Genomic DNA, 21,995 nt, shown 5'->3' on the forward strand with positions numbered 1-21,995 from the left:
AATGTGCCGAATACCTCACACACATACACACACACCGATTTTGGACGGCCGGTGATCGGCGTCGATCACCGGTAAGCATGTGTGCAAGGTCCCGTTGCCACATGTGGCTCATGTTTTTTATTTTGATCATCCAACTATTTTAGATGTTCAACCATACTTATCAAAAAGACTTTTGAGCGAAATGATACATATCCCTAAATGCGATAGTGTTGACACTAGAAGAGATGTCGATGGCCTTAATACCGCATATTTTAATTTGATACGTAAAATACCTGAATAATTTAAACTTTTTTCCTTATTTTTCTTTCTGACATTGATTAAAAAACAAACACCACCTTATCAGAATCAGAGATAAAGCCATTCGTTTGTTTCATGTCGTTTTGTGTTGGTGTTGTCTCGAAAATTTGTTGTTTGCAATGTGTTTTTAATTTTTATTTTTCAAATACGTATCTGTCTGATGATTTTTAAAGTAGTATCATCATCAACACGAAAAAACTACTTTTCGGTGATTAATTTAAATGAGAACTCATTATTTCTTGTGAAATTGAAATAAGTTTTGTGGAAGGTATATTCATGAAAATTCATTGTTACAGAGCCCTGAAGAAGAATTTAATTAAATTCGAAACGTTGGCTAGAATACAATTGTTTTTTTAAGAAAAAATTGATCCTGTTACCCAACCAACCCCCTTTTTCAAAAAAATGTTTGGATCACTAAACTAGTTAACTGACCTATTAATATTTTCAAATTCGAGTTTTGAATCTTGTTTCATTTTGACTCGAAAGGTGGGAATGTATTGAAACTTGTCGAGACTTCATGAACTTTCGGAGTTTGGAGCACCCAGTACTGGCTGTTTTGATTAGAAAAAAATTAAATATGATTTGTCAGATTTAGAAATAAGAATTGTCAGATTGAAAGTTTTTGAGATTTTCTGCATTTCTGAAAAGTTATTAGTCTTTATAAACAGTTTATTCCATTTGTATCCTTTTCGATACGTATTCTTCACCGGGTAGGTGCTGTTTTACGAACTTTCATAACAGCGCTCATTTTGATACAAGATATATTTTTTGAATAGATGAATGTAAATCACTAATTTTGACTTACCTGTTTATACTTGTCAACTTATTACTTTAAATAAATCAAATCAAAATATACTTTGTCTGAAGATACAAACAATCTTATCAATAAAGTGTAAAACAAACATGTGCCTTTCTATACTATGATTCACAGGATATTGGATCAATTAAATATAAGGATAATAATAAATATAATTTATTCAGTAGATTATGAAACGCCTGGAAAAAAGCCAACCCAACTTTTGTATATTCTACAGGCTTCATACTTTTGATTGGTATATTATGTATTATGAATGTATCTAATATTTTAAAAATATAATTTTTGAATATTCACTCAATCATAGTTCAGACAAGATTTTTTCAGCCAATTCATTGGCAATTCATTTTTTAAAAGACTAAATTTCATATAAAATACGTTTCAGCGATTTCAGAATTCTTCTTCACTCTCGTATAAGTAACTGCGTTTAAAATACCACATTCGACAGATGTGATGCCATCACATAAAAATTCAAAACATTTTGAGGAGACATAGTTTTTAGGAATTTTTTTTAGCTCTTTGCAAAGATGTGTAAATCATGCACAGAAATTACTTTCAGATACAAACTGAATAAGTACTACCCAAAATAAGTACTTCCACATGAACATTCAATTACACAAAAAAAGTACTTTCAAATTAACTACTTTTTTTATTTTAATATACCTCAAAAACATGACATATTTCCTATAAAATATTATTCTTACAGTTTATCGGTAATTGAAAAAATTACTGCAACTTAAGTAGGGATGCGATGAAAATTGAAAGAAAAGTGAAAAAAATGTTGGGATATGAATTTGAATTCATTGTTTTATCTTTCATTGAAAATAAAATCCATATTTTGAAGTTCAGTGATGATTATATTGGAAAGTTTTTTTTTGACATCATTTTTGGTTAGTACTATAAGAAAATGGTCCCTTATTCTTCAGAAAAAAATTGAAGTCTAAAAAATGACTGTGACTATATAATCGAGACTTAATCTCTTTTCAAACCACATTCCAAAATGTATATGATTTTTGTGAAGCAAGATGAATATACGATAGTACTACTCAATTCAATTCAAACTTCTACTCAATCAAATATCTCTTTTACAAAATTCCAAATATAAAGTCTGTTTCGTAATATGAAATGATTATTAATTTTGAAACTAACCCACAGTCAGAACAAGAATACAGGAAGAATAAAATCAAATTATGCCATATAAATAAGTTTTGCGGTGTTGCCAACTTTATATCAAATGTTAGTGACGTCATGACAATCCTTTTCTTGATTTTGAACTAATGACATGAAATTATGAAAAATATAAAACGAAGTACTATCAATCGTAGTTTTCACGGTTTTCCCAATATCAGTGAAAAGGTCCATTAGGCTTGGGAACGACAAAATAGGTATTAACATTATTTTAATGTTCCACCTTCAGAAAACTTATTTCAGCAAATAGCCTATGAAGCAAGTTTTCAAAATTACTCAGAAAGATATTTTTTAAATTTCAAAGCTGGAAATTCAACTTTCCTCTAACTTTCTTCTCTAATAAATAAAACTTACAATTTCGCCCAATTCTGCATGATCGTCTTAGAGAAAATAAACTTTATCAAATAATATGGCAAAAATGTATTAAATTAAAAAACAACAATCAATATTGTAATTATGTTTATAATGACAAACCATTTATTTCTGTTTCAGAAATTGAATAAACGTTTCTTTCCACTTAAATTCACTCATAAGTTGACTTCTATTAGTGGGTAGGCAAAAAAAGTCAACTGGAAAAACTTCAGTCATCAATCATTGTACATTTTGTGGCTATATTAAATAACTGAGAGAAGTGATGTAGGTTTTTTAGCAATTAAAACACCCCAAATTGATAATGAATTTCGTTACACATACAAGCTCTACATTTAAGTGTTTAATATGACATTATCGTTAGACATGTATCTTGGTAAACTGCAAGTAAGTGACACATTTTGAAACTGTTTTTGTGACACCTAACATCGATATTTATTTATTCATTACAATTCTAACCTAGTTTAACTGAGTTGAGTGACTGCTGTTGTCCCTCATGAAAATCTATTTAGTTCGCATATCGTTACATTTCAAGCCCAAACCTACAAAAGATCAAAAGATAACTTTAAAACACACAAATGTAAAAATGATAATAACTCACCCTTAACGTATAATCCCAAGAGCCAGTAGAGAGAGCTGTTCCATCAGGAGATACTTGTAGACACGAAACTCGATTTTCGTGACCATATAGGAGACAAACTCTCACACATTTGAGAGTGTCCCAAACGTTCACTGTATAATCATTGTAACCAGCAAACAGGAGACGACCTGGAAATTGCATTGAGAGGTAGAGCTAGTTTCTCTGGCATAGCATGAATCTACACAAACCCTGCTAAAACTGAAATAGCCTTCTATAGGTATGTTATACCAAAAATGTTGATATCATCAGAAAATAAACTGTATTTACTATATCAAGTGTAGTTCATAATGACTGTAGTTCATCTTCTGATTATGTTAACTTCGTTGGCTGTTGGTGTGGAAAGTGTGTTTCAATGTAGTGAAATTGAAATAATAATAATGGTAATAATAATATCGTTTATTATGCATAAAAATACATTTATACATAAAAGGAAAAGGGTTAGCCAAAGGCTATTTTCCACCCCTCCCAAAAATTATACAGTGAGTATAAGAAAATAATTATAAACATACTTATTTATAGTAAAACCAATAATGATTGAGAGTAAAGCGCGTTGTCATATCTAAATTTTATGTTACCAATTTATAGCAGAATCAAAATATAGTAAGCAGTAGAGTTGTAGGTTGTGGCAAATTATAGATAATACACAATACTAGTACGATTAAAAGGTATTATTTATGACAAAAACCAGTAATGAGCTTGTAATGAGTAATACTTATACATTTCCTGATTACTGATCAGTTGAAATTCATTATTTTCTGTATAGTGTTAGATATTTATTACAACTAGTGGCAACGCTGTACGCAACGATATTCTGTCTTTGTCACTTTACCGTAACTTCCATCTCATCGTTGCAGTCCTCACTAATGTACTTGCAGCCATGAGCGTATCATTGGTTTGTGAATTATACAGCGTGAATTGTACGTTTTACAGTTAAGTTTGTCAGCAACGACGTGTTGTGATAACAAATAATAGTGCTAATAAGTGTTTAAGCGTTACATAATTATATTTCTACACCGTTCTCAAACTACTCAAAAAATGGGAGACATGGTCGGGCCTTCCACGTCGAAAAAGGTAAAACGGTCGAAGTCTCGGTCAGTAAGAGAAAAACAAATTGTACTGCGAGTATTTCACTGTCTTGAAAGAGATCATCAGCCACCAAAAGATGACTTTGTGCATATGTGCTGTAATTATACGTGTGTACCTCCGAATAACCAACCGAGCATTTCTACATCATTAAGTTCCACAATTACAAAAGATAAATTAGTTGATATGTGCTCTGATTATACCGGTGTACCAAAATCATCGATTTACAAAATACTAAGAGAAGCAGAAATTCATGAGGACGTACACACGCCAAAAACTAGTAGCGGACGAAAAAAAATCACAGTTGATGAAGAAGCCAAAACCATTATACGCATAACTATTCACAGTTTCTTTTTCAGAATGAGCTGCCCACACTACAAACAGTTCTGGCGGCACTTAGCGATCATAAATTGGTCCCAAAAATGGGTAAAGAAACTTTTAGGAAACTTGTACACGAAATGAAATTTACGTACGGAAAAGTTGACAGGAAAAGCATTCTCATTGAACGTCAAGAAGTAATAGCATGGAGAAGAAACTATCTAAGAAAAATTGACGAATTTCGGAAGCTCAAAAAAAAATTGTACTTCATGGACGAGACATGGGTTAACCAAGGACATACGGTCAAAAAAGTATGGCAGAATGGTAATATAATAAGTGCACGACAAGCCTTTATTGAAGGTTTGTCAGTTGGGTTAAAACAGCCATCTGGAAAAGGTAGTCGTCTGATGGTGAATTAATATTTAAATCTAAGAAAACAGGCGACTATCATGAAGAGATGAATGCCGAGGTGTTTGAAAAATGATTTGAAGGCATCATTCAACTTGTGGAACCTGGGTCTGTCATCGTCATGGAGAATGCCCCATACCATAGTCGACATTTAGAACCATTATCGAAACAATCATGGAAAAAAGCAGCAATTCAAGAATGGTTAATTAATAAGAACATCCAATATAACAAAGATAGTTTAAAGGCAGAACTACTTCAGCTAACAAAATTACACACAGACAAATATAAAAAATTCGCAGTGGATGAAATGGCGTAAGTCGTGGAATTACAGTTTGAAGGTTACCACCATACCACTGCGAATTAAACCCAATAGAATTAATCTAGGCGCAAGTAAAAGGATATGTGGCACGAGAAAACAGTACATTTAAATTAGTGGAAGTGCAACATCACCTACAAGAAGCTATTCGAACTGTTTCTGCAGAAGACTGGAAGAAATGCATGCAGCATGTTTTAAAAGAAGAGCAAAAGATGTGGGACGTAGACAACCGTATTGAACACAATATTGAACCAATCATAATTCACTTTGATGATAGCGGTAGCAACAGTGCCGAATCTGAGGTTAAAGATTAGATGAAAATTTGTACATTTACATTTATATTATATTCTATTATCAAAAATTTGTAATTTGTATTTTCTAGTACCCCTGACGATGAGTTTAAGTTACTCGAAAGCTTGAGAATAGTTATAAAGAGTTCACTTATCAATTGCTGCAACCCAATAGTGAAAAAAAGTTATATATATATATATATATATATATATATATATATATATATATATATATATATATATATATATATATATATAGAAACAAAAGTTAATATCGGACATAGCACTCATGAAAGTGGCAAACTTTCTATATCAAGACACTCAATAACTTTCATATTTGTATATATATATATATATATATATATATATATATATATATATATATATATATTGTGTTTTTTATAAATATTGTTAATTTATTTGGTACCTACTATAATTACCACGATTATTACTCCGTTTTCATAAGACCCACCTAATGACTACAACTAATTGTACTAAGAATTTTTCTTTCATTCTTAACCCTCTCAAAAATTAATGAGCACGCTCCCGATTTGCTGTCAACTGGGCGTACTTCTACTCTCAATCATTATTAGTAAAAGAGAAAAGAAAAAATAATACATCAAATAATTGCTAATAAATCTTAATATTTTTACCATTACCAATTTAACAATTTCATTGCACTACCATACATTGAATTAATTTTTTTTTAATTAGCACTGAGCAGTAAGCATCTGTGATTTTATTTCTTTCTTGAATTGATGAATATTATGATTCAAAAGGAGTAAAATTTCATTCGGATATAAAGGGGCTATATAAGAAAAACATCCTTGAAATTTGGAAGTACGGTGCCTAGGTATGTTGAATGAGTTAATTCTCAAATTGACCATATGTATGTCAGAAAGCCTGCTTAATAAACTATATAAATAACTAGGTGTTTTAGTTTGAAGCAACTTAAACAAAAACATTTTTATCAAATATTGGACTCTATACCTCACATTCAGCTCCTTCATTTTTGACAAAAATGGGGTGACATGTGCACCATATGGTATACAGCATACAAATCGCATGCAAGCATTTTGTATACGTTGTAACTTCTGTTTGTTATATTGCGGCAAAAAATTGTAATACACCGAACAACAATACTTGATATGGGTGTAAATAAGAGTTTTAACTAACCTGAGTTTCATTTCTTCTGATAACTGATAGTTGCATTTATATAGCGATTTGAGTTTGAAGAATGATACTTTGAAAATGTTTGTCACATGTTCATAGAAAGACAAACAGCTATCTATGGTTACTCCAAGATTTTTAGCACTGTCTACAGTCAGTGTCTGCGTTAACGAAAGTAGGTAAGCCTAAAGTTACACTGAGTTTCTACTATTTGTATTTGAGACCCTATGCATAAGGCCAAAGTTTTATTTCGATTGATTTTCAGTCCATGATTCTCCGAGAATAGGAATGTTTTGTGCAAATCTGTGTTTATATTGGCCACGCAAGTTTCTGTATCAATGTTATGAGAAGACAAATATGATATCATCTGAGTATAGATGAACTTGACAATATGATAAGAAAGTGGGGTAATTAAAAGTAAACACTGAAAACATCAAGAGTCCTAAAATACTTCCCTGCGGTACACCTGAGATTGTTTCTTTTAGGGATGACCATGAATAATCATCCAGGTTGACCCTCTGTGATCGGCCTGTGAGATAGCTGGTCATCCATTCAAGAGAAATGTCATCGAACCCTATGAACTTGATCTTGTTGATGAGTGAATCGAAATTAACCAAATCAAAAGCTTTACTTTGATCAAACAGTAGTAAAATGGTGACTTTTGATTGATCTCTGAATCTCTCAAGATTGTCGAGTACTTTCAAGAGGGCAGTCTGTCTTCCGTGTTTTTTGCGGAACCCAGACTGCTCGTACGGGGGTATTCGATTTTCTTCGAGAACAGCTCTTAGTTGACGCGAAACATTTTTCTCGAATATTTTAGAGAATGAGGGTAGAATGCTGATAGGGCGAAGGTCACTGAACGTGGTAGGTTCTTTTTCGGAATTGGAATTATATTATCAACCTTCCAAACATCTGGAAAAATACCCTGTCTGAAGGACTCGTTAAAAATATATTTAACTTCATCAATACAGTGTGGTATCACTAAAGAAATCATTTTGATATTTATATTATCAATACCTAAAGCATTATATTTTATTTCTTTGATAGCAGTCAAAATATCATCATCACATATATCGGTGAGGGAAAAGTTCAACCATGAGGAGAAGATTTCAGACCTGACTCAGAGAACCAATAACAAAGAGACAAGACATTTTTTCATATTTTTTTATTTTTCAACGTAGTCTCCTTTCAACTCTACACACTTCTCCCACGGATGTTCCCATCTCTGTAACCCGTTGAAATAGTACTCAGCAAAATAATTGTTCACGAAGATGATTCCCTCTTCATTTGACGAAAATATCTGTCCATCGAGCACAATTTTTAGATGACGGAATAAAAAAAAGTCACTTGGAGCTAGATATAGTGGATGAGGTCAAGTATTTCCAGCCGAAATTCGTGGATTTTTGCCATGGCAACCGCTGAGGTGTGAGACGGTGCGTTATCTTGGTGAAACAGGATTTTCTTTCTCTGTCTTCAGCTTGTCAAGTAATGAGGCGTAGTATGCTCTTATAATGATTTTCTTATTTTTTAAGATAATAGATCAAAATAACTCTATGACTATCCCAAAAACAGTCGTTTTCACTTTCCCAGCTGTAAAAACAGTTTTTGCTTTTTTTTTAATTCCACTGTTTGGACTGTATTTTCGTGTCGGGCGTATAATGGTGGATCCAAGTTTCATGAAAAATGAGAAATTAAATTTACTGTTTTTTTTCATGATGATCTCCTACCACGTAGTTTCATCTACAGTAATTAATCGGCATCAAAACTGCGTCAACAGAGCGTTGAAAATGTTCATTCGAACACGTTTTTGGTTTAACGTGAGAAACGTGCCACCCAACGCGAGGACAGTTTTCTCATGCCTACATGTTCATTTAATAAGTGACAAACACGTTCTTTTGACATGTTCATAACCTCTGTTATCTCTCTCACTTTAATTCAGCGGTCGTCTAGCACCATTTGATGAAAGTTGGCGATGTTTTCGACAGTAGTTGCAGTTTTTGGACGTCTTAAACGTTCACCGTCTCCCATGCTTTTACGGTCACATTTAAATAATTCAGCTGCCCAAAATTTCACTGTGGTAAATAACGGCGCAGAGTCCCCATACCAGAATCCAACTCATCTTTGATTTTCGTAGGCGTATTGCCTTTCAAAAACAAATATTTAATGAAAGCTCGATACTCGATTTTGTCCATTTTCAATACATCAACTCACTCAAACGACGGTTACATAACAACTGCGTGTTCAAAATGGTGAGTTACTGTCAACAGATGAACAACAAAATTCACTAGCTTTTATTTACAAGTGATGCTATATTCATATTGAGGTCGGAAGCTTTTCAGACCACCCTCGTATATATACTCGGCTCCGATTTGGAACCATTTTCAAGAAATTGATATGAGACACCGGGGTCTCAATCTGCCTATTCCTTAGATTGAGACCTCAGAGAGAACTCGTGACGAAACCTGGGGACTAGACAGCAAGTCATAATGCACCTCTCCGGAATATTAATCATTATTCCGACTCCCACCCCAGAGTATGCTTGTGGAGTTATTTCCTGGCTCTGTTTGCAGGTGGCGCAGTGGACATCCCACTGAATCAACTGCAGAGCGATTCCATAACTAGCTGGAATTATATTTGCTTACACATTGCTGCTTACACATTTTCAAAAGGATTTAACATTATTAATAATAGAATGTTCAGTGCCTTGGATGCAATTTGCTCAACACTGTCTTGCTAAAAATTTACCTCTAGATTTGAAATTACTAAATGCTGCATAGCTTTCCGGACACCTTGCGCTCTTGTGAGCTGATTTCTTCTTCAGCTCACGGAAGTGCAGAACAAAGTAAATAATAATTGAGTCAACGAGAAGAAGTCATAGTAATACCCTTTTGAACGGCAAATTACATTCAAGTGAAGAATAACAGGACAGTCAACAGCCTTATTATTTTGTTGGACTGGAAAAGATTGAGGAAAACACAGATGTTGGATATAGTTTCAATAGAATCAATCTCAGATTAAATAGCTGGGTACAGAAGAGAAGCAACGAAGCAATAATCATTTAAACCCCATACTGCCGAAGGAAGATTAAAATCACCAAATAGGAAAAGGGTTGCACTAGCATATTGCTCACTTATGATGATTAGCTGATCAAAGGAAGATTGATATGAAGTAGGTATAGATTTGGGTGGAAAATATACAGTAGGTACCAATTATAGATTTGTTATTGAAGAGAAAAAACAATTATTCAATCGAGGGATCAGACTGAATTAGATGCGTGAGAAATGATTTTTTAATGTTTATTAATACACCCCCATCCCTGCTGAAGAAACTGGTTTCAATAAAGCAGTCACTTTTATAGTCATTGTAGTTGAGAGACCCAAGTTTTCAGCAATCCGTAAATTCAGGTGTGAGCCAGGTTCAGATAATGCTCTAACATTTTAGTAGTAACGCGAAGGACTGCCCAGTTTTTTAAAATGATTTTCGGTGTATTGTTGAGGAATTAATAGACAAATTCTTCTCGTCTGTTGACGCACTATATCATAGTGCGTGAAAAATTAACTTATAGTGACTATAAGTTCATTTTTCACAGAGTCGAGTCACTTTTTCTGAAAGAGAGATTGACCAGGTAGCAAAAATACTTTGTTTGCATTCTTCAGAATGTTAATATTCAGTTCTCCAAAAACAAAACATTCCAGTTTTGTATTATTTATGTTTGAAGATTTTCATCAAGTCTCTTCAGAAGAGCTTTGGAGTTCTCCATCAGTACATATCACACAACAAAATGTTAAATTGCGATATTTTTACTTCAATGTATGCAGGATCTTTTAAGACAATTTCGTAATCCATATTTTCTTCCAAAAATATTACTATGCCACCCCTACGTTTCAACCTTAAGGAATAAATAGAATTGAGATTCTTGAAACTATAAAAGAGTTCTTCGCCTTCACGCATCCATGTTTCGGAGATTATCACATTTGCTTCAACTACTGTAACATTCCATTTTCCCACTTTTCATTGTATATTGTTTGGGAGACAATCTGAACACAAATAAACCCCTTTTTGCCAATTTCGAATTGTAGACTGTTACATAGTCATAGTCATAATCAAGATGCTGACACTTATTCAAATTGTTATGGTTAGGTATACAAATAGACGTCAACTAGTATAATCTTCTTCTTTTGTTCAGTCATATGGTTTATTTTCATAGTGTAGTGTCAACTGGAGTGAGAAGCGGGGTACAGAGAGTGAGATACCTACTTTCAGTACCTAATGTGGCCTCAGGGTATAAGTCTGTAGGACATAATATAGCAGATGGCAGAGCTTTGAACCGACACCCAGTGTATGTGTGATGGATGAAATGTTGAAAAGGCATTTTCTGTGCCTGGCTTTGTATAGAGAAGACGTAGTATAAATAAAAATAAAATTTATCCATCAGAATAACTTCCACTTTTTAAGTTTAATTTTCATCTTGAAGATGATCTCTTGGTGATTGAAATACGTGTCGAGGTGTTAAAAATAACGGTTTGGTGTTTAGTCTACAGTGACAACTGTTGAAAACCTAAATAGGTTTGTTAATGCTCCCAACAGCTGCAAAATTAGGATAAATGAAAGCAAAGAACTTCACAATCAGAGAATTAGGGATAAACTGCTTGCCAATCCCAACGGGTCTAAATCCTTCTGGTCGGTAGCTGAAGCTGTTGATCAGAACTTTACAGAATCCACAATTACACCACTAACAAAAGCGGATGGTTCAATTGCAACAACAGCCATAGAAAAAACAAATTCACTACCTGAACAATTTGCGTCCCACTCCACAGTCGATATTTTGGGAAAGGCACCACCCACTATTCCCACACTAGAACCCACAATGCCAGAAATTACTTATCGATAAGTGCGCAAATGAACTCGCATCAGTGTTTTGCCGACTTTTCAACCTGTCTTACAAGAAACGGGTTTTTCCTTCTTGTTGGAAGATTGTTCGCGTTCAGTCTATTCCCAAAAAGGGCAAGAAAAATCTTACAAATAATTATAGACCAGTCGCTTTGCTATCTGTGATATAAAAAATCATGGAGAAAGCCGTAAACCACCATATCATTAAATATTTGGACGGCTTCAACATCTTGAGCGATCAGCAATATGGCTTTCGGAAATAAAGATCAACAGGCGACCTTCTATCGTATGTCACCCATATTTGGCATAACGCAATCGAGAAACATGGAGAATCAAGAGCTGCTGCGCTTGATATTTCTAAGGCCTTTGACCGTGTGTGGCATGAGGGTTTCGTGGCCAAACTTCGATGCTTTGGCTTGTCGGATCATTTTTGTGTATGGCTCTTCAGCTTCCTGAAAGAACGTTCCCTGCAAGTGGTCGTCGATGGATATATCTCGAAAACTTTTACCATCAACGCTGATGTTCCCCAGGGATCCACATTATCTCCAACCCCCTTTTTATTGTATATCAACGACTTCAGAAACTGAAGATGAACAATATTGACAGAAGGAAATACCATTCAAAAGATCACCAACGTCTCTGAGAACAAGCAGACAATAAGATAATTGATAGTGAAAATTCATGAATATTACCGGAGTTTTATCCCACTTGGTGATTGAAACACATGTCGAGGTGTTAAAAATAACGGTTTGGTGTTAAGGTAAAATTCAAGTAATATTCATTACTACACCAAAGGTTCAAATAGTGCATCACAAGTGAAAAGTTATGTCTGGACATCCAAATCAAATAATTGACAAATTGATCACCAAAAAATTAATTTCATCTTATGTTAAAAAAAAAATATTGTCTCGTTAATGCATCTCTCCAATAATATAAACTGATTGGGAGAGGCTTTCACATTTCCGAGGAACTCCTTTCTCTGAAATTGACAAACAACCGATGATATTACTTGGACAAGATAATATCCACTTGACCATTCGAAGAAAAGTTCTCCAGAATGGAATCAATACCCCAATAGCGGCCAAATATGGAAAATATCGAGCTCACATTGACCAGGTATACAATGCCAATGCACTTTCAAGCCTTATAAAATATGTCGACCCATAGGCTTCTAGCAACACTCCTTTGAATAGTATATTTTATGTAGACTGCTGCCAATATGTGTGCATTCAATATTCTCAATTTGAAGATGACAGATTAGCTATCGTGCTTGTGCTATTTCTGAGATATACTTTGCTAACTGATTTTTAAAATACTAGATAGTGCTTGGCACGATGATTAGATCCGATTGACTATCTGTCTTTGCAAAGAGAAGCTTCATTATGGCTTGTTGTATCTAAAGGATACGACGCGACTAATAACTCAAAATGGTGTTATTATGTTGAATATCAAAATTGTTTTAAAGTTCTAGTAGAATCAATTATATGGTGGCACTCCTAAAAGAAATACTTCTGGAAAACCTTGCACCTAGAATATCATATTGCTGAATATAACTATAAAATTATATTGGACATTTTTAACTTGATTACTCTGGTTCATAAAGGATTCAGATCTTATACTAACTTACAAAACGATCAATGGTAACATCAATTCCCCGAAACTCGTTGAACTTATAATTTTAAATTTGGATCCAAAGAGAACCAGTAATACAGTACCCTTTTATCATACCACCTATGGCCAGAATGAGTCTATAGGCAGAATTTTGAGACTTGCAAACACATACAATGTAGATTAAGAAATTTTCAATTCTTTGGAATCGTTTAAAAATACTGTGAAAAGATTGTAATTAACTGGCTTATTTTTGTCTTTTTTATATTTTCTTACATCTAGCTGATAGTTATAGATTATCGTTACAGTACATATGTATAAATTTGTTAAATATTTTGTAAAAAATAGGCAATGCTGTAGATAGTGTAGATAAATAAATTAATATTCACTGAATGTATCAGTATTATTGGTATTCATTAATTATCCACTAAAACTATAATGGTTTATGAATTTTATATTAGATTACAAAAATTGCACCATATATCTGAGACCTATAACAGGAGCACTATTTTGTCACAAAAATGGGCTAGTAGTGGAATGTTGAAGAAATTATCAATTGTTTCTGCTGCGATATTATTATATAATTCATATTTATTACCAGTTCATTGGTAGTTCCATTAAATGAATTCATTAGTTTCATTGTCAGAATTGCAAGCAACACAATTCTACAATAGAAAATTCAAATTTAATTATTGAAACATTCAATATCGAAAAAAAATTCTTTCTGTCGAGCTCGAGAAGTAACTGAAACTCACCTGATACAGAAAAGTCAACAGAATTCACACCAAACATTATGCTCTCCTTAGTATAAATTGCTATTTCTCTGTCAGCTCTCAAGTCAAACAACCGGCACTGAAAATAAAAAATATCAATAATAGTCTATTCAACAATTACGTACTACTTAAAAATATAGAAAAAATAATTGAAACAAACCGTTGCATCATCACTGCCAGTTGCGATAGCGTCACCACTAGGGTGGAATTTCACACTATTCACATCTGATTCGTGGCCTTCAAAAGATTGGACACATTGTCCAGACCTCATGTCCCAAATTAAAATCATTTTATCGCAACTCTGAAAAAATACAGTGTTCATGTTAAATCATTCCAAATCTGTAACCAACTTTAGTACTAATCTTATCAAACGAATCTTGTACCAAATGTACAAAATACTTATTGTATTTTGCAGAACTGAAAGGCCTAAATACCTAACAACACATTACAAGCTGATGCTCTAAAATAAAAATTGATCATAATTGTGTTTTTGCTTGATACTAACTCCAGAAACAAATGTATTTCCAGTTTCAGAAGGGGCCAAATCTATTGCCATGACATCCGCTGAATGTCCATGGAAACTTTGAAGCAACTGACCCGACTCTACATCCCATAGAGCACACGTCGAATCTCCGCTACCAGTCAAAATCTGCAAAAACACTGGATTGATCTACTAAACATCATCAATTAAAAAGTGGGCATTCGTACCTGTTGATCTGAATTGGGAAAAATACAGCAGCTCATGTAGCTAGTATGAGTTCCAACAGTTTTTTTTCGTAGTGATACATCTTCGTCTAGACTTAAGGGATAAACAGTTACCTTATTATCCAAACCCCTAATAAAAAAAATAAATGAAGCTCAGAACTACAAATGCTGATATGGGCAAATGAGAAAAACAATCTCACGGTCTCAAGAATTTATAACTATATTTACACAGTTCAGTCAAGGGGGCAGTGACGAACATTACAGAATATTGGTCTATAATTTTTAAATTTCTATACCCATAATTGTGTTTGCAGTATGAAAAAAGTAGACTTTACTTCAATGTAAGTTTTAATATTGTGTTGGTAAATCTTCACACTTCCTTAATTTTCGTAAAAAATTCAAAATTACAGTGCTTTTACGCTCATTTTAGGCTCCAATATATTTGAATATTTGAGTGGATACTTCAAGCAGAGACTGAAGAGGTAAAATCAAAAATAACTATTTGTTTATATTATTTAAGTACATGAGAAATCAAAACACTGGAAATTTTAGAACATCCAACCAACAAATTGAGTCCCTTGTTTCATTGATGACCTATTTATTTTGTAGAAATATAGGATGAATATAGGATGAAGAAAATAATGTTTTTTTATTTCTGAAAATTTACTTGAAAATTGTTCAACAATTCCTATATTCAAATTGAGCCTATTTTGAATTTCCAACAGTTATGCAAGTATTATATTTTCAATTTCACAATCCTACCAAATTCAATTTACCATCTTGTATAATTTAGGTGATCATCCAGCAATACCAGAAATAAAGCATTTAGATATTAATCCTATATTTTTTAATAGGTTACATCAAACATTGCAGACGGTCCTATAACAAGAAATGTATTTGGCACATTGAGGCTTAGAGGCGAACCCACAATTTTAACCTTTCGAGGCGTTGTATTCATTTTGAGTCAAGACTTTTGAGAACTATGAAAAAATAAATAGCATGAAATAAAAAAACCGAAATCATGTGTCAAAACTATTTTCCCGATTTGCTGGTCGGTTTTTATACCTGACATATCGTCTACTACTGTGATAGGCCTTATCAAAAGCGATAAGGTAGCGTGCATACGCCAGTACATACTAAAGTATATGCTGTGAGGACAACTAGAACACTTCATCTCATCTCTACTAGTTAAAACATCAGACATAAAACCTATAGACCTGGAAACTTGGACACTCCGTCCAAGGAGCCTAAAATGAACCATAATTTGTTTTTTGTTTGATAGCTCAACGTTAACCTAGGATAATCCATATTATCTCAGTAAATTGAAGAGCAAAAAAAAACCAGTAATAGACTAAAAAATTGCTTCAAAATTGGAATTGCTTTCTAGGGTTATTGCAACAGGCATTTAATGAGTTTTGATTGTAAAAAAAAAGAACTATACTATTTAAGTAATGCCAAATTAAATGATCACTATTATTTTTTTCATTTTACAAATCCTGACTATATCTTGTGTATTTACAATGAAAACTGTTGGTATCATCAAAAAGAGACATACTTCTGAGATAGCAATGTTACAGAATATATTAAATTTGCCAAGCAAACAATAACATAACTTTGTCAACGCCAAAATCCTTAACTGCAAAGTATTCTATTATTTATGAATACGAAGAAATATAAAATGATTTAGCTTATTTCATAGATATGATCAAGGATTTAAAAATTTTAAAATTGTCTTAGAATTATCAAAATGCTTGTCATGACATGATGAATACTAAAGTGATAATACACAATGACCTTCATATACGTGTATGCATTTACATTTGTCATACCTATTTATAATTGTTATATTTATTTTGAATGTCTAAGTGGTTATTCAGTGTGGATAGTCCCCTCCTCTTAACATTTGAACAGGACAAGAAATCAAGGTCGAACAGAATTTACGTAAAAATACATCATTTTATACAATTTTTAATTGAAAAGACAATATTGTAACAGTACTGGCTTCTGCTGATGGCTCCGTGCATTTGTAGTTCTTTTGACAAAAAAGTGTTGCATATCATTGCACTTGGCTGCACCATACTAATGATGGGCGAAAAGCCTGAAACACGTGTCTATGGTTTTCCAGTTTTTTGAGTGATATATCCGATAAATCATCTCATGTTTATAAATATTTGGATTTTTTCCAGAAAATTTCCCACTAATTAGTTCTCAGAATATTTTTGATGAGTGACTGAAAGCGAAAGTGTTAGTCAACCCCTTAAATACAAAAAGGGGAAGTTAGTTTAAGAAATAGAATAGCTATCTCCATATGGCGTCAACTGGTAGATGAAATTGGGTGGTGAAAAGCTCTAAAGAATAGTGTAGTTTTGATAGCGGAAATATGTTTTGTATTAGATTAATAAAAACATAAACATAACATAACACATGAAACACTTCTCATAATTGGATATGAAATGCTGGAAATTAGCAAATACATTGACAATTTTATTTAATGTGGGAAACTTCTGAAGACAAAAATAATTCAATTAATTTCAAAATAAACTCTTCACAAAATGTATAAATTATGCAAAGAAGTAACTTTCAGACACAAAATAGAAGAAAAAGCCCTCTTGAATCAACTACTTTCATATAAATATTGAATTATATGAAAGAAAAAAAAAACTTTTTTGTATAGACATGGAGAAGTAGAAAACCAAAAATATTTCTTTCCGAAAAATTCTCTCCTAAAAATACACCCTTTTCAATTTAAAATTGAGTTAGTTCTACAATCTACTAACCGAAGCAACTTCATACAATGTGTTGAAACATACAAAAAAACTAGAAATTTGAAAAATGTATCTGTTTATAATAGGTTAGACCATCTTTAATGTAATCTGCTGCTTATTATAACTCGACCTATATATTCTTAACTAGTCATTATAAAAAAACTGTTACCTTTTATATTTCATCAGAACCTTCATAAATTTCTTAGGAATTAGGAACTTTGATTTTCAAATCGGTATTTCAAAAGGTATTGCATTCTGTAGCTTCATTCTTTAAATAATGTAATAATTGGACCTGTGAGATTATTCTGTTCATTTTCCCTTTTCTATAATCTACAAGCTATGTACCCGCAAGCTACCAAATTCCCTGAAGGTGCATAAGCACATGCCATCACCCAAGTTGTTGGCATCGTAACTGCGTGCTCCTTGTTAGTTGTAAAAGCATCCCAAATTATCATTTTCCCATCCTAGTACAAATTCATAAATAAACATATAGGGAATAAAAAATAATGCATAATGTAGAGTGGACCACATGAGAAACCAATTCGTTGTCTTGTTTCTGTTCCTCAGGAACAACAGCTTTTGGATATAAAAACTAAATTAAAACTAAACAATAATTTAGACAATGGGTCTGATTTGTTATTACTTTTAATCCAATTTCCTTAATACAAATGCTGCCTAATCTTCAATATTGAACCCATGATATAAAAAAGACGAAATGAATAATTTGTATCGAATCTATTTCTCACTCCCATACATTAGTACGGGGCCACTCATTTGTAGTCCAAACAACATCATCAGTCTATATATAAAAATACTGGGATAATTAGTTTCATGCTTGAATTACCAAATTCGGATTTCATTTTTAAAGTTAATTATAAAATTTTATTGAACATTTCAATATTTATTGGAACTGTTACAATCTGAGTTGCTAATAACTATGTAACAAACAATTTATTATTGAAAGTACATTTTGTATGTCAAGAAGGTGATCATTATTCATCATATGAATTAGAAACTTTTTCATAACTGTGATCTAAATCAAAAGATCTTTAGATTTATGGTCATTATTATTATTTCTGTAAATAATTTATAACTGCAAAATACGGGACAACCAGTCCCATATTTTGTAGGTTATAAATTCAATTCAATATTCACCATTTTAATTATAAAACTATTCAGGAACAGAATAAAAAATACAAGAAATACAAATATTATTTTTGGTCTTTATTATTATTTCAACAACTAGTTTATTACTAATAAAATATGGGTCAGCAAATAATAATAATTAATATTAATTAATGATAATGATAATAATAATCTCTAGAATAAAAAAAAAAGTTCTGAGAAGATAATAATTATCATACTTATGAGAAACTTTTTCAAAAACCCAATAATGGTACCAGAAACACGAAAATAATGAATGTGAAGTTTATGGTCAATATAATCACTATTTCAGCAGGAAATTCATGATCTACAAAATATAAATTATTCCGAAATCAATAGAAGAAGTTAAATATCACAATAAGTGCCATAAAAAAGTTTTCAAAAATGCAAAAAAGTTAAAGGCACAAAAAAATTTAATTTTTTTTTTAATTTATAACTATCGATTATTTCAATACTTTATTTATGACCTACAAAATATGGACAGTTTTTTTTGTCGAAAATATTACTTTTTTTTATAGGAGAGTTCTAAAATGCAAAAGAAAATGCCAGAAATGAAAGAATATCATCATCAATATAAATATATCTCAAAATTAATTACAGCTGTATTTGTTTGGTTCATAAGAATGAACAAAAAGTATAAGAGTCCAAATGAAAATTTTAATGGCCTCAGTGACAAACACAGAACTAAAACACTTTACCCAAGAATCATATAATTTGAATTTTAATCATGTAAGAACTCATTGTTCCACACAAAATAATTGCAAAGTAAAAATGAAATTTAAAATTTATATAAGTGAGGAAATGTACTTTCCTTATGTATCAACTTTTGCAATTTACTGAGTTGATACATCTTCGCTCAATGGTGTATTTTTTATATTTTTTTTTAAATCTGTCAGTATTAAAAAAAATGTGGGTTTGGAACAAAATGAATGAGGCAGGCAACATATTCCTTCTCCCAAATTATGGATTTTATCTTTATTATAACTGTATTCAAATTTTTTAATTTCCTACAGGTCAAATAGGTTTGGAATGAAACCACATAGAAATCAAAGGAAAGTCATTTTTGTGGAGAAAAATCAATTTTTTATCGACCTATTTTGGGTATTTTCATCTTCCACAATCTGAAAAAATATGAAAATTATAATGGGGAACTTTATACAAGTGTAGAAAGGGCAAACTTTTTAGTTTACTGGAGAGAATTGTATTTCGAACAGCTCCTTAGAAATAGATCGTACTTGGCTACCTGCCTTGAAGAACAATTTAGATAGTGGCAAAATGGAGAGCACCTTGTATTACATCGAATGTTTCAGTAGTCAATCAACAACATTGACATAATTCACATTTCAAAACTCCTTTGACATCTAACGAATAAGTTGAGAAAATAATCAGCAAAGGAATATCAGCATATATCTTTTAATTTTTGGTCCATTTCTGAAGACGTAGGCAGAGTTTGGCCTCCAAAACATTAAGATAATTCTTATATTATTTCTTAGCAATTTTTTAGATAGGCAAAAGTGTTAAATACAACAAGTTACTGATAAATAGAACATTTATCTTTGTGAGAAATCCTTTGATTTTACACAGTAACTTATCGGGGTAAACAAAAAGTTTGCCATTTCTACACTTAAAAGTTCTCCATCATAATTTTCATATTTTTTTCAGATTGTGGAAAGTGAAAAAACCCAAAAAAGTGGATAACAAACAGAAATCATTTCAAGAAGTAGGCATTAGACGCCATCTATGGTGTTAAACAATATTCTACCAAAAATATAATACCCCCTCATAATTTCTCAGCTACAAATATCTCAGTAAAAAAAGGCTCAGGACAAAACATTCTTTCGACAAAAACATCTTGCCAAATAAAATATACAAAAACTTCTATGATAGCTGAACTCCTGCTACCTACTCCTTTATATTTTTTTTTTGTGGGGTACTTTAGTTTTGAGATGTATTTGTCTGGAGATATTTTTGGTGGAGATATTATTCCTGGAATTAAAAATGGGGAGCCCATTTTTTAAGATAAAACTTCTAGTTCTTGCAAAAACACACCTGAGATGAAGACACTATATGCCTTTTATCAGGAGACCAATCTGAACATAAAACCTTGGCTTGGTGACCCTTTAAGGTTCTTCTTGGTTTAATGTTCATATAATTAATTATATCCAAGCGTTCCGCAACAGTTGCCACTGAAATGTAACAGAATGTATTTTCCGAAAATTCTGTCAGAATAAAAAACCTACAAGTAACATCATTCAACTTTTGTCTCTCATCTTCCAATTTTTTTTTCAGGGCCTCTACCTCTTTTGTCAAAGACTCTATAGTCTCAACAGGACCATCTTTACTTTCATTTTCCATTATGGTTGTCAAAGTTATTTTTAAAAATATGGCTATTATAAAAAAATCAATATAAACAACAAAGATCCCATTGGTTTAGTGTACTCTGCCCAGTAAGATTACTTCCCATTTTTGGTATTGAATCCAGTGTTGCCAATGAGAAATCGTCAAAATACCCAAAATTGTTACTGAGATTACCCGATTTTTGCCAGGACACAACACTTTTCAAAAAGTCGGTGTTTTCAAATAAAATTGCATTGTTTAAAGCAAGAAATATATTGATTTGAAAGTCAAGCTCATCGTAGATTGACGACGAAATGTGCACACAAAAAAATTATATTACACTGAATATGCTCTTATACTCTACTGCCAAAATAATTTGGTATGAAATGTAGGATAGCGACAGTCAATAGTATTATGAAAAATATTTTTTGAACCATTTCTTTAATGGATGATATTCTAATAGGATGTGGTGGCCCGTTTTCATAATTTTTTGTTGGCAACCTTTTGTATCAACTGTCAATGTCAGTAAATATTGTTTCAATATTTTAAACCACAATAGTATTTATTGCACAAGGAACAGCAATTCAAAAGCTTTTTATTTAAGTTGGAGCCAAACACAGGTTAAAGTAGTGTGACAGTGAAAATGGCACCGACATTTATAAATATAGTTCATGGTTGCCAACAAGGAAATATCAAAACTAAAGATAACTGCAAAATAAAATCACTTATCATTTTATAAGAATTTAGACACATTTTGTGCTGCCAAAAATGAAATATAACACCCAACCACCCCTCATCTTTATAGAATTTGAACAATGAAATTTATTTATTTTTATATTTTCCCTTATTAATTACTCTCA

At 32.2% G+C, this 21,995-nt stretch overlaps 1 protein-coding gene across 1 annotated transcript; it reads right to left on the reverse strand.

Annotated features, from left to right (window-relative positions):
- Window positions 1-2,966: 2,966 nt before the first annotated feature.
- Window positions 2,967-21,234, reverse strand: Gbeta5 (guanine nucleotide-binding protein subunit beta-5). Its single transcript, XM_074178437.1, has 9 exons — window positions 21,039-21,234; window positions 20,848-20,984; window positions 17,980-18,098; window positions 14,873-14,999; window positions 14,670-14,813; window positions 14,325-14,465; window positions 14,147-14,243; window positions 3,270-3,436; window positions 2,967-3,210 (listed from the first exon to the last, which is right to left on the reverse strand). The coding sequence occupies exons 1-9, from the start codon at window positions 21,151-21,153 to the stop codon at window positions 3,199-3,201; spliced, it is 1,059 nt and encodes a 352-aa protein (XP_074034538.1). The 5' UTR covers window positions 21,154-21,234; the 3' UTR covers window positions 2,967-3,198.
- Window positions 21,235-21,995: the final 761 nt, after the last annotated feature.

Source organism: Leptinotarsa decemlineata, unplaced genomic scaffold, assembly GCF_025532065.1.
Source record: "Leptinotarsa decemlineata unplaced genomic scaffold, Ldec_3_MD MMD2_tig00003798_RagTag_RagTag, whole genome shotgun sequence".
Lineage (NCBI taxonomy): Eukaryota > Metazoa > Arthropoda > Insecta > Coleoptera > Chrysomelidae > Leptinotarsa > Leptinotarsa decemlineata.

Bases quoted from the DNA above. Each gene is read 5' to 3' on its own strand.
- Gbeta5 (XM_074178437.1), bottom strand. From the start codon at position 21,153: ATGGAAAATGAAAGTAAAGATGGTCCTGTTGAGACTATAGAGTCTTTG. The intron at 18,099-20,847 runs GTGTGTTTTTGC...AATTTGTACTAG, and splicing joins ATATAGTGTCTTCATCTCAG to GATGGGAAAATGATAATTTG. The intron at 3,437-14,146 runs GTGAGTTTCAGT...TGCAATTTCCAG, and splicing joins TGTTGACTTTTCTGTATCAG to GTCGTCTCCTGTTTGCTGGT.